The sequence below is a fragment of the Ursus americanus genome, chromosome 25 (assembly GCF_024610735.1).
Source record: "Ursus americanus isolate L20-20 chromosome 25, mUrsAme1.1.p, whole genome shotgun sequence".
Lineage (NCBI taxonomy): Eukaryota > Metazoa > Chordata > Mammalia > Carnivora > Ursidae > Ursus > Ursus americanus.
In genome coordinates, this window is record NC_142151.1 from 44,734,027 (window position 1) to 44,747,061 (window position 13,035).

General features: G+C 57.6%; 1 protein-coding gene across 2 annotated transcripts; it reads left to right on the forward strand.

The window, feature by feature from the left end:
- Positions 1 to 705: 705 nt before the first annotated feature.
- HOXC10 (homeobox C10) lies at positions 706 to 5,835 on the forward strand. Of its 2 annotated transcripts, XM_087855882.1 has the most exons (3): positions 706 to 1,554; positions 3,986 to 4,166; positions 4,726 to 5,835. In XM_087855882.1, the coding sequence occupies exons 1-3, from the start codon at positions 799 to 801 to the stop codon at positions 5,001 to 5,003; spliced, it is 1,215 nt and encodes a 404-aa protein (XP_087712008.1). In that variant the 5' UTR covers positions 706 to 798; the 3' UTR covers positions 5,004 to 5,835. The 2 variants fall into 2 exon arrangements, with proteins under 2 accessions (XP_087712008.1, XP_045656836.1); XM_045800880.2 differs by lacking the exon at positions 3,986 to 4,166 and having other exon boundaries at positions 706 to 1,549.
- The last annotated feature ends 7,200 nt before the right edge of the window (positions 5,836 to 13,035 follow it).

Below are 13,035 nucleotides of genomic sequence, written 5' to 3' on the forward strand. Positions count from 1 at the left end.
CCCCCACAAGGAACTTGTAACTCAACCGGCTTCCATGAAGGGAGGTCCCCGAACTGAGCTCCCAGGCCGAGCCCGGCGAACCGGGACGCAGGAGAGCAGAAAGTTTAGTTCTGTTTGGGATTCCTTAACTTTTTTCTCCCTTTCTCTGCCCTCTGGAGTCCTCCCCCCAAACCTCATCCCACACCCATCCCAAGGGAAGCAGCGGGGGCGAGGGCCAAGGAGAGGAAAAGAAGAGGTTAAAGAGAAGGCAAGAAGTACCTGAATCGTGTCTTGACCTTTTAATTTGAATTTGACTGTTTTGAGCCCCAGTTGCCTGGCTCTCTCCCTCTCTCCTGCATGTCCCCCCTCTCCGCCCCACTTTCGCCAAGAGTTACAGGCTGGTTCCTGGGTAAACAAACCCCATTCTCCGTAGAACCACCCCCCCACCCTCCTCCACCCCTCTCCTGCCCCTGCCGCCCCGGGGGCGCTTCCTTTGTTCGCGGGGAAGGGCTCCGGCGCCCCTACCCCGAGGCGGCTGCTAGGTGGCGCTGTTACTCCACGCTGCGCGCTCCGCCTGCCGACAACTTGACCCCGCTGACGTCACGGCCGTCTGAATCATCAAGGCCATTTTCAAATCCCATTGGTCTAGCCGTCACATGGTGAGGACCGAATGCGCGGATAATTATGGAGCTGATATTTCCCCCCCTCCCCTTCTTTTCCCTCCCGCCCCTCCAACCGCCCCCCCTCCCGGATGGGGAAAAAAAAAGATGTCAGCTCCTCCGCTGTAGTATTGCTCCTTAAAAACCCCTCTCTCTGAAAATGACATGCCCTCGCAATGTAACTCCGAACTCGTACGCTGAGCCCTTGGCTGCGCCGGGCGGAGGAGAGCGCTATAGCCGGAGCGCAGGCATGTATATGCAATCTGGGAGTGACTTCAACTGCGGGGTGATGAGGGGCTGCGGGCTCGCGCCCTCGCTCTCCAAGAGGGACGAGGGCAGCAGTCCCAACCTCGCCCTCAACACCTACCCGTCCTACCTCTCGCAGCTGGACTCCTGGGGCGACCCCAAAGCCACCTACCGCCTGGAACAACCTGTTGGCAGGCCGCTGTCCTCCTGCTCCTACCCACCTAGTGTCAAGGAGGAGAATGTCTGCTGCATGTACAGCGCAGAGAAGCGGGCGAAAAGTGGCCCCGAGGCAGCTCTCTACTCCCACCCCCTGCAGGAGTCCTGCCTCGGGGAGCACGAGGTGCCCGTGCCCAGCTACTACCGCGCCAGCCCGAGCTACTCCGCGCTGGACAAGCCGCCCCACTGTGCCGGGGCCAACGACTTCGAAGCCCCTTTTGAGCAGCGGGCCAGTCTCAACCCGCGCGCCGAACATCTGGAGTCGCCCCAGCTCGGGGGCAAAGTGAGTTTCCCTGAGACCCCCAAGTCCGACAGCCAGACCCCTAGTCCCAATGAGATCAAGACCGAGCAGAGCCTGGCGGGCCCAAAAGGCAGCCCCTTGGAGAGCGAAAAGGAGCGGGCCAAAACCGCGGACTCCAGCCCAGACACCTCGGATAACGAAGCGAAAGGTAAGGCTGCCTGGGCCGCGGCGGCCCGGCTGGGACGCTCAGGCACTTGGTCTTCGTGGCCGGGGCGGGGGCAGGGGGAGGGTCGGGCCGAGGAGGCCTGGACAGTCCCGGGAATGCGATCCCGGCTTGCGATTCGTGTCTGCTGAGCGCCAGGCTGGTGGCGCGTCATTTGGCTAAGGAAGGTAAGCGGCAGAGTGGAGGGGCCGGGCCGGCAGCGGCCGTGGGCGCCGAGACCCCGGAGTGGTGCGCACCGCGGGCAGCCTGCGGGCGCCTTGTGCTGCCCAGGGCTGATGACGGCTCCCGGGCGCTTGCTGGCTTTGGTTTGCCTGCTCTACGGTGGTGACTTGGGGGGGGGGGTTGACGTCCCTCGTTCAGGTCAGAAGCTTGCAAAAAGCTTAAAATGGCGATCTTGGGCCAGGGACTAGGGAAGGCTTGGGACAAGGGGGATTTCGCTTTACTGCGTTTTCCCAGTTGAAAATTGTTTCCTTCGAAGCGCGGTTTGTTGTTTGTGGGTCTGATTTGCCTGTGTGGTATGGGCTCCTGCGGTTTGGGCTCGGCCGGGGGCCTTGGGCAGCGGGGGCTGGGGCGGAAAGAGGTGGAGGTGAAGGGCTGACCGCCACGTCCCTTCCACCCCCAGGCGCCTGGCTTGGGGATGGCGTTGGAACAGGGCGTTTGGAATGGTGTAAGTTTCTTGTCTCCCCTGTTAAATTTCTTTGTCTTTTTCTTTTCCTGGTTAAATTAAAAAAAAAAATTCATTCTTTTCCAAAAGCAGCTTACAAATGAGTGGTTGGAAAATTTCTGTGTGCGTGGCAAGCGGTTTTCTCCTGAAAGGGAGTGTTGCTTTAGTTGGATTTCATTGTGATTTTGGTTGGAGAGAGAAAGCCTAGCCGGAGTTCAAGCTCAGGGTTCAAGATTCATTTCTGCTGCAGGAACTGGGGGCCTCCAGGACCTTTCTCTGACACCTGGAGAAAGAATGTGGAGGAAACGGGAGCAGTGGAGGGAGACTGAGGGGACCGACTTTCCCTGAAAAGTTGGAGCAAAAAGCATCCAGAAAGGCCCAACTGGGAGGAGAGGAATAAACCTGTTTCCCATGGCACTGACTACTGGAGGCTGTATATAAGTGGGGCTCATTGATGCAGAGGCAAATGAGACCCTGAGAGCGGAGCAGACTGGGGGCGGCCTGGATCCCGTGGTGCTTTGTATATGGATGCGGCGCACACGCATGCCTGGCAGCGACCTGTGTCACACTCACACACACACGCCTCTCGCATGCTTTGCGCACACTCACGCATGCCCGCTCACACATGCACGCACACACACACACAGGCACTGTTTTGGCGGGCAAGGGCAGAGCCTTGCCCTCTTGGGTCTCCTCTGCAAAGGTGGCCTTGGCAAATCAGCCCATAGACACGCCAGCCAGAAGGTGAGCAGGGGTGTGATCATGAGGCTGAGGGAGACAGCGAGGTGCCCACACCCAGGAAGGCTTCGCTGTGGCACATGTGCAGCAGGAAAGCTTCATTTTGTGCCCTCCCCCCAGACCCTGAGCTTTGTTGGGAAAGAATTGTAGGGTAGGAAAAGCTGCGTCCTAGCCCCACCAAAAGCAAAGTCAAGGTTAACAAGTCCACCTCCTAACTCAAACTACCCCATTCTGGCAGGCTCCCCTTTCTCTCCTGCCCTCCCCACAACAACCTAAGCCCTTTCACCCCAACTAATCCCTCTCAGTCTGCACTTCGCCTGTGCCCTTCTTGCCTCCACTCCCCCCCATATGGTGTCTCCACCAGGCCAGACGCAAGGGGCTTTTGGCCAGACTTCCCCATTTGTAATTTCTCCCTTCCCCCCAAACCCAACAACCCCAATAAGAAAACAAGTAGGTCAGAGGTAGATGTGGAGAACCTTCGAACAATTTAGCAAGAGGCTGCAGGTGCAGAGGTGGGAGCAGAAGTAAGGACATTCAGGTGTCTTAAACTACAGCCTCAAGTTTGCTCCCCTCCCCCGTTCCCCTAGGACCCCTGCCTCACTCCCCATCAAGATAAGATCCAGGAATCTGGCAGTTCCATTTGGCAAAGGGGGGAGATAGAGCACAAAGCCATCAGCAGTCACCTTTGCTGGGTGCCCTTCTTGGGTCTCTGGCTCTGGGTTTTTTCCTAGAAAGGATGGCCAAGGGTTCCTCTGCTGCTTGAGGAGCAGGGCTGGTCCATTTCAGCAAGAATGTGTACCAGGGAGAGAAGCTGACAATGAGATAATGGGAGATACACACTCTAGCTATAGCATGTCCTATAGATAGACACGTGTGCACACGTGTGTGCATTTGTGTAGGAGTGTGTCTCTCTACAGGAACACACATGTATTCCATACAGGCATTCATATCTCCAGAGACTAGATGGAGATTGCCAGGAGGCTGCATTTCCTCAGGGTATCTCTCTCCCTTGACCTTAGGTCCTATGGCCGGGGCAGTTGTCTGAGGACCCCTCAGCATGCCCCAGAGCTGTTGTCCCTGACCTCTGCCGCCTGCACAAGCAACCCTGCTCCAGCTACTCACACCTGGGGGAAATGGCCAGGAGAGGAAGAGCTGGCAACAGGAGATTGAAAGGGGCAGAGTTGCTCTGTGGCCCTTCAGGTGGGAACAAGGGCTGGGGGTCTGGAACAGGGACAACCGCAATGGCCTCTGGCCACAGGGACTAAGGCGACACCCCTCCGTCTCGCCGCTGAGTTGAAAGGCATCAAAGCTCTCTGGGAATGGCTCTAGGCAGCAGAGTAGACTCTGCAGCCCCGTCTGGGGCCTGGGAAGCGCTTTTCCTTCTGGTTGGATTTTTCCAGAACTGGAATGGAGCAGAGAGGAGGGAGGGCCTGGTGAGGTTGAGAGCGCCCGCCAGGGTCAGTAAGCTGAGGGAGAGTGGGAGTACTCAGAATCTACTAGGTCAGGGTGGGTTTGGGTCATTTAATTAATAAATGCTTTGGAGGCAAGAGCTTTCTGTCTTTCCCCATGGAAGTCTAGACCCCACAGAAATTCTAAGAGCCCTGAGCCCAAGAGGACCCCACCAGCCAGGCCTGTGGGGTGAGAGCAGCTCCCCTGTGCTCCCTCAGCCGCCCCCACAGCAGGCTGGCAAAGGCTGCAGTGTGCTGCGAGGGTTTGCCTCTTCCAGGGATACTTATGTAAATAATGTTATTTTTAACAGAGGAGATAAAGGCAGAAAACACCACAGGAAATTGGCTGACAGCAAAGAGCGGAAGGAAGAAGAGGTGCCCCTATACTAAACACCAGACGCTGGAATTGGAGAAAGAATTTCTGTTCAATATGTATTTGACGCGAGAGCGCCGCCTGGAGATTAGCAAGACCATTAACCTTACAGACAGACAAGTCAAAATCTGGTTTCAAAACCGCAGAATGAAACTCAAGAAAATGAACCGAGAGAATCGGATCCGGGAACTGACCTCCAGTTTTAATTTCACCTGAGCGCGCGGCCTCCCCTCCCCCCCCGCCCACTCCTTCCTTTCCCCGCCCCTCCTCCCTTTGTGCCTGGTGGTATATTTTTTTTCCTCCCTGAGTATAAATGCAACGCGCCCGCAAAAAAGGCAAAGACCTCAGACTCTCCTTCCAAGGGACCTATGGTTTGTGCCGCGAAGATGCATCCGCCTAAAGCATGAGAAACGGGGTGCGGGGTGTGGGGTGGGGTGTGCCCGCATAGATGAGGGTGGGAGTGTGGCTGGTGTGTGTGTCAGCCCCTCACTCACCCACGCACTCACACACACCACCCTGTCCTCCATGCAAAGTTAAGGTCGAATCCACCCGATCATAGGGGGAAAAGAGGGAAAAAATCAACCAGAGAAGGTCTGTAATCTCGCAGAGCACAGTCAGAATCGCTCCTTCCTTGCTGCATTTCCTCCTTTAGGATAATAGACGTTTTGGAAAGTTCGGCTAGTGTTTGTGTGTTTGTCGTAGCGCCCAGCGCCTCCACCAAACCCTCTCCGTGTCTTTACCTCCCAGTCGCTCTGAGAATCTGCTTGAAGTCTCGTATTTGTACTGCTTTCTGCTTTTCTCCCATCCTCCCAGCAGCCCCCACATTCCCCCGCCACTGACACCTCAGAAATTCCATCCAGAGGAATAAAAAAAAAATTTAAAAATGAAAAATAGAACATAGTGAAGCCAAGACAGACTCCCCCCCCCCAAATACCGCCCCTGTCCCTGTCTGGGAGTTGTGTTATTTAAAGATATTCTGTATGTTGTATCTTTTGCATGTAGCTTCCTTAATGGAGAAGAAAATCCTAATAAATTTCCAGAATCGTAATCCTCAAACGGGTGGTTTTTTGTTTTTAAGTGTTTTTAGCAACACCCCCACCCCAAAAGAGGCTGAGTGTGTGCATGTGTGTGTTTTGTGTTTGACTCATCTCCTAGAGCCTTTCTAGAATGTCTCTTGGCGGGTTTAATGTAAGTGAGAGACCATAACGTTGATTTAAATATTATCCAGGTGACCACAATAAGTCAAGGTCATAAAACAGTAATGTCAGGACGGTCTTGGTGCGCGAGAGAGGTGGATTTTATGATCTGCAAATATAATGTGGTGCTGCAGTAAAAGATGCATTTAAAGGTGACTGGAGGAGGGAAAGAGGCAGAGAGCAAACTGCAATCTTGAGGAGCAGACGGATCTGATTGCCTGGGGTGCTGGGCCAGGCGCACCCCACCGCTGCTGGGGGAACCCCAAGAGCCCCCCACCTATCCAAAGAGAGGAATAAACTTAACCGCCGGAGGGGGACGAGGAGCTCAGCCACCCCCCCCCCGCGACAGCAGCAGCAGAAGAAGCACGGGCAGAGGCAGCAGGAGGAGGAGGCGGCGACAAGGTAAGAGAAGCGGTTTCTTGTTCTTCTCTTGGCGGTGGAGTGGGGACTAGCGGCGTCCCCAGGTGCCCGGCGTGCGGCAGGCACAACAGAGAGGAAGGTGTTTCGGGCATCCGAGCTTGCTGAGAGCCCAGGCTTGCCTTGTGGCCGCTCGCAGCGGAGGGGCAGTGGCCGGGAGCTCCCTCTCCTCCCCTAACCGACCCGCTGCCATGGGGTTCGGCGGTTAAAGGGGTAAATTGGTGGTTTTTGGCTTCTTTCTCTACGCGGGCACTTAGGGTCGCCTCGAGGTCGACACATGGATCTAGATGTCGCTCAGTCTGGTCGTCTGCTGGGGGATGAAGAGGGAGGGTGGACTAGAGAGGGCTGGAGCTGGAAGCTTAGGTTTCCTGCTTTCTGCTGGTTTGGATACGAGCCTTATTCAGGCTCTCGGTCCCCCACGCTCCCTGGCCGTGGGGCTTTGCCAGGCGAGTGGCCTGATTGGAAGAGGCTCTGGAGCACAGGCGCCTTGGTTCGGCCACCCATAGAGGCGGGGAAGCAAAGCAGAGCTGAGAGAGGGAGAGGATCAGAGGGAATCCAGGAGGAGAGCACAGAAGAGCCAGATGGACAAGACAGGGGACCCAGCTCAAGAGTGGAAGGACACTCCAGCTTCCCCCAGGGCCAGGGCTAGAGGCAAGGGAATAGCTCCACTGCGGGGCTGGGGGCGGGGCGGGGGTTTGGCGGCTGGAGGTCCCGTTTCAGAGTTTCCCTGAGCAATTGGCTTAGACCAGAGGCTGTTGAGGCAGTCAGACCCCTACCCACCCAGCCACCCAAAGTCTACTCTCTAGTCCTTAGGGAGGTTGTGGGGGCGGAAAGGGGGACGGGGCTGAATTTCTTCCTTCCCCAACCCCCTTCCCTTCTCCTCCCGATAGATGCAAAGCCGAATCTCCCGCCCTGCTCGCTCAGCTGATCTGTGGCTTAGGTAGTTTCATGTTGTTGGGATTGAGTTTTGAACTCGGCAACAAGAAACTGCCTGAGTTACATCAGTCGGTTTTCGTCGAGGGCCCCAACCCGCCTGCCCCGCTCCCTCCCTCCCCAGTGGGACTGCCCCACAGCCCCCTCCCAGACAGGGCAAAATGGGTACAGACCGAGGAGGGCAAGCTGGGACTGGGGCTGTAGGACAAGCCTGGGGAGCCCCCCTTTATACTTTCCACTCCTCATGCTGTCCCAATCCCTGTGACCGAGGCAGAGGAGTCTTTCCTGCAGCTATTGTTTCCTGGGCCCAGCTGATGGAGACAGACAAAGAAAGTCTATCCAATTCCAAGGAAATTGAGGAATTTGAGGAAGAGATGGCCTGGTGGGCCAGCTCAGTTGGGCAGCAGGGTGGGGCAGGATCAGAAGGAGAGAGAAGGGAGTCTCTGGAAGGGCTAGCTTCTCTCACCTGCCAACCTCCAAGGACAAAAATCTGCCTCCAGTCCGCTGGGGCTGGAGCTTCCCCTTAGACAAGTGGGGTGCCTGGGGGGGTCCCCAAGAGTTGGGGAACTCTGAGCGCCAGCTCAGCCACCTCCCCTTCCCTTTCTATAGCTCCATCCCCATGAGAAGGGCATATTTAGGGTGTTAGTAGGTTAGAGGAAAGCCATCAAGTCCAAGTAGAACCCCCCCACACACACGCACATACCCTACTGGGAAACATCAGGGCAGGAACCTGGCTCTAGTCTCTGTCTAGCTGTCTGTGGCCCACAGGCCTTGGTCTGTTGTGTCTGAGGCTGTCAGGCAGCTGCTTGTCTTTGCGCTGTGTGGAAATGTCTGGGTGAACAGAGGCTTCCAGCGCCCACCATTACCATATTGTTGGGAAGGTTGTTGGCTGATGCCAGGGGGAGGAGGGGAGAATAATGGAGTAAAGGAGAATCTGAGCAATGTGAAACTTTGCAAAGCTTCTTCCCCTCCTGTCCCCACCTGGTTCCTCAATTCTGGCCCTGGTTGCTAGAGAGAAGGCTCTCAAAAGAGGCTTTTCTGCCTGCAGAGAAAAATGGGAGGGGGGTCAGGGAGAATGCGGGAGATACATCCCTGTTCTCAGAGGGACTGGGAAAGAGAGAGCCAGAAGGAGAAGGACAGACTCCTGGTTCTCTTCCTTTGAAGTTGTGATTATTAAAGCATTATCAACTTTGAGACAGGGGAACAAAATTATGTCCCTGTAACAAAATATATACACGGAGTTCTATATTCTCACAGTGGTCTGCTGGGGGGATGTATCTAACCTTGTATATGCGTGTGGGTCTCTGTTTCTATATCTCTGTCTCCTCCAGACTCTCTCAAATCCCCAGCATATTTTTTTGTGCATACTTCATGTATTTTGCTCTCTCTCTCCTACAAAGAGATTTCTTTTGACCCCAAGGAGGCTAGAGGAGAAAATGGGAAGAGAGCCTTTCTTCTCCCTAGCTGAGTTTGTTAGTCTGTCTTTCTGTCTATCCCCCTGCCTTTTGTGGGGGGAAATAATCTCTTCCCTTGAAGGAAAGCGCTCAGATCTCTCTATGGCTCCCGGGGAAATAGGAAGGTTTTCAGAGAGGAAGGCCAGCTGGTGCGAGGCAGGCAGGGGCTCCCCTGGTTTGGGAGCCCCTAGCAGTCTCTGAGTTTTCAAGCTGTCAGAATCACAGGGCCAGTTGGACTGAAGGGAGTCCCAGGCAGGGGCGGGGTGCTCAGGAGTGCTTGGCTTGGAGAGAGTGTCCCTGATGGGCCGAAATTCACCAATGAACGACTTTTGCGCTTTGGGTCTCTCTCTGCCCCCCGTTTCCGTTTCAGAGTCGGTGGGCTTATGGGGGGGGGTGGCCACAGAGCCGTGAGTCTGGGGTGTCCCCCTTCCCAGATCCTGGGGACTGGGGTGAGTTCTCATCGGGCCAAGGTGAGGGCCAGTCTGATGGCCAGAGTCCATCCCCGGGGCCCTGGGACCGTAGATTATGGCTAAGGCAATGGTGATTATTTATTCGCTTCGCTGGAAGGGAGTCTTCAGAAGAAACAGCGTGAAGAGGAGGGAAAAAATTATCTCTCTCGTCTGCGGATATTAAGATGGATTTTTATTTCTTAAAGGACCCTCCCCGCCGAGAGCGCATAAGCGTAAACTTAATATATGCTCCGCAGCCCAACTCCAGAAATCGCAATAAAAGTTAAAACCTCCCCTACTGGTTTTTTTTAATTATGATATGGGAAAGAGGAGCAGGATTTATAGAGCTGAACTCCCGGCGTGTGAGTGTTTAAGATTTGCGGGAGACGGAGGAAAAGGCAAGAGCTCGCCAAGGAGAGCCTTGGTCTCTGAGATATCTCGCGGGCTGCGGGGGCTCCGGCTTAGCCCGGCTGATCCTCTGTGGCCTCCCTGGGACCTCGGCTCCCCGGCTCCCCGGCACCCTCCGCCCGGGCCCACGGCCTTGCCTCGGCTCCGAGATGCAGCCTTTCTTGGGAACAGGTGAAGGGCAGCAGCGGCTGGGGACTGGGGGCTGCGGGTGGGCACTGGGCTTTGTGTGGGTCCCGTGCAGGGGGAGGAGGTTTGCGGTCCGGGGCAGGGTCGCGGCCCGAGTGTGGCCCGTCGGGCGCCTTGGCTAGGAGGGGTGTCCGGCCCGGCGCGAGAGCTCGGACAAGGTGGATTGTGTGTGGACTTTGGCCGCAGACGGAGCAGAGCGGGCTCCGGGGCGGAGGCCAGCCGCGAGGCGGGCAACCGGATGTTGAGTCTGTAGGAAGGACCTTGAGGTCTGTTTGGTGTCTGGGCTGCCGGGGGGCGGCGGCCCAGAGTGTGGAGCGCGCAGCGAGCGGGGCGCGGCGGTCAGCGCGGGCGAGGCAGCAGGCCCCGCACACCCCTGCAGCTGCAGGGCCGCGTCCGGGGCGTCTGCGCGGAGGCCGGCCAGTGGTCAGAGCGTGGAAAATAAACGCGGTTAAGGGTCTTTCTTTCCCACATAAGAGGTCCTTCTCTCTCTCTCTCTCTCTCTTTCGGAGATACCTGGATTTGGTCCAGAACAGGTTGCCCGCGGGAGGGCCCCGCGAGCGGCAGCGCGCGAGGGAGGGAGAGAGGGAGGGAGGGCGAGCATGAGGGAGGGAGGGAAGGAGGGCGGGCAGCGGCGGCTGCGGTGGCCGGGGCTTCCCTCCCCCGGCGGGAGGCGGCTGCCCTGCATCTGTGGCCGTGGGGAGCCGAGGAGCAGGTAACGAAGGCGCTTCCGAGGCGGGATTGGACCGAGCCAGAGGGACCGAGTGTTCCGGGTCTCTGCCCAGCGCCCTGGAGGGGAAAGAAGGTAGGGAGCTCGGCGCCCGCCCGGCCTGGCAGGAAGGCCTCGGGAATGTTGAACCTGTATTTGATTTTAGGCTCACACTCATGTTGTGAGTCTGTCTGCCTCCGGAGGTGCGGTTTGCCTGCCTGTCTGTCTGTCTGTCTGTCTGAGACGTCCCGAACCCTAGGCTCTCCTTCCAAAGGCTGAAACAATCGGGAAATTTCGTCGGAATGTGCACTTTCATTCATTGGATTCTCTGCAACTCAGCGGGGCCGGCTGCTGAGCCCCCAAGTTGGAAGGGAGCTTCCCTCCAGCTTTCTGGCTGCCGGATCCTCCGGTTCCCTCCGCCGTGGGCTGAGTTTCCGGCTCCAGGTTCGCGGGTTGCCCTGAGGTTTGAGGCCAGACAGCTCCTAGTCTGGCAGGGAGGGCGGGGGAGAGACTAGCGGCTCTGGCCCCTTAATTGTACTTCGGACCCGTATTGTCTCTCCTTTCGCCACCTCGCCTTCCTCAGTCTGGGCTCCAAAGTCACTGCAAATTTCCTTGCGACACACACATCACACAAAGATCAGGTAACAGGGCGGCCAGAGCCGGGGGGCTTCAGGCAGAGAGCACCCCCGGTTCGGGGGCCGCTCCTCCCCCAGCCACTCCCCAGCCTGGGAAACCAGACCGGGTTGGGGGAGCCGGAAATAGCCCCGTTTGCTGCGGGGCGGCAGGGCTGGGGGCCGGCGGGAAGGCAGGCCGTGGCGTTGAGAGGGCCACGTTCACAGGCCCTAGGGGTTTCACTCCTGCTGGGCGCAGGGGCCTGACTCCTGGCGCGTAGGGATCCCGGATACCCACCTGGGGTGGGGGCAGGACGCGGGCTCCTCGCGGCGGGCCGGGAGAATTCAGTGTCTGCTTCCAGCGCAGGCCTTAGCTAGGACGAGTTGTGTGTGGGTGTGCTTTTCCCAACAAAGAGGGATCAGGAGCGAGAAGGGGGGAAAGTAGAGGGGAACCGAGGAGGGGGCGGGGAGGGGGAGAGGGCAGCCGAGAGGTGAAATGAGCCCATTTCAGGGGGAGAAGGAAAATGAAAGCAAATGGAGCACGGCCTCCTCCGCGCGGGCGGGTGCTGGCGAGCCGGGGAGCGGGCTCCCTGCCTGCGGGGCTGGGGACCGGGAAAAGCCTGCTTTAAATTTAATCCGAACTTGACGGTGTGGATTGAACCGGAGGGAATTTAAATCACTAAGAGGGAGGCGCAGGGCAAGGGGAGGAGATGACTCTAACCTGTCTGTCTTTCTGTCTGTCTGTCCTTCCCACGGTGGTGCTAGCTTGGTTGTGGTCGCAGCTGTGCAGGTCTGAGGTGATGGAGTAAGGGTGCCCCTCCCCCTTAGGGGGCTCGGCTGTGCCCAGTGAATTCTTTTGGGGTCGGAGGCGAGCTGTAAGAACCAGAGTGAATGCAGAGCTGCTGGCTAAAGCTGGGGTTTCCCCCCCTTTCCAACAGGGACTCCCAGTGTCCTCCAGTCCCTCGGGTTTGCCCCATCGGTGCTGAGGAAAATGGAAGGGAGTGGTGGTGGTGGGGGTGAGAGGGAGTCTGGGAATCTGGCAGGAGACGCAGCAGGAATAGGTGAACCTGGAAAGACAAGCCCCTCTTTATTGGTGCCCCCACATCCTTTGAGCCCCCACGTTCACAGGCCGGGATTTGGGGGGAGCCCGAAGTTCTGCTTCAGAGTCCTGACCTGCCATCCCACCTCCAAATGCAGAGACTAGGGGTACAGCCCACATGCAGTTGTGGAACCCGAGGGACCTCGGCCTGGTGAATTCAGGGACTCCCAGCCTCTTCCAGCCCCCCTCCTCGCGGCTGCTGCTCTCCGCAAGGCCTAGGCAAGCCGGGGCATTGGTGGGGAGGGGGCTGTGGGCGAGGCCTGCTTCCTGATCCACAGCTGTGTCTGTGCCTGAGTGGGGAGGGTCTGAGTTCACGCTCTCAAACGAGGCGACAATCTCCCCTCAGTTTCACAGGGAATTTGACGGCAGCGGGGAGCCTGGGCCGGGTGATCCGAGCTGCCCCGCTTCCGCCGCCTCTGCGGGGTGGGCAAGCAGGGTACGCAGGCAGCTCGAGAGTTGAAAAGAAGGTAGTGGCCGAAGGGGGTAGGACAGAAAGGGGCATCTCTTTACAGACACTATGTCTGAGGGGCGCTCCCAAATAGTAGAGGCCCATAGGGAAGGGTCTTTAGGGGCGCCTTTCTTCTAGGAAAACTGAGATTGGGGCAGATGGGCCCTGTCGACTGGCGAAGACGCAAAAGGAGGAGCGGGGCGTGAGACCTTCTCCTTCCTCGTGGCTTGTTTGCTCCTTGACTAGAGTGTGGCTCAGCCCCCAGATGCCTGGGTGGCTGCCTGGGCTGAGATGGGGTTCTACATCCTCCGGAGGCCTAGTGTACCCACCCCAGCAGGTCG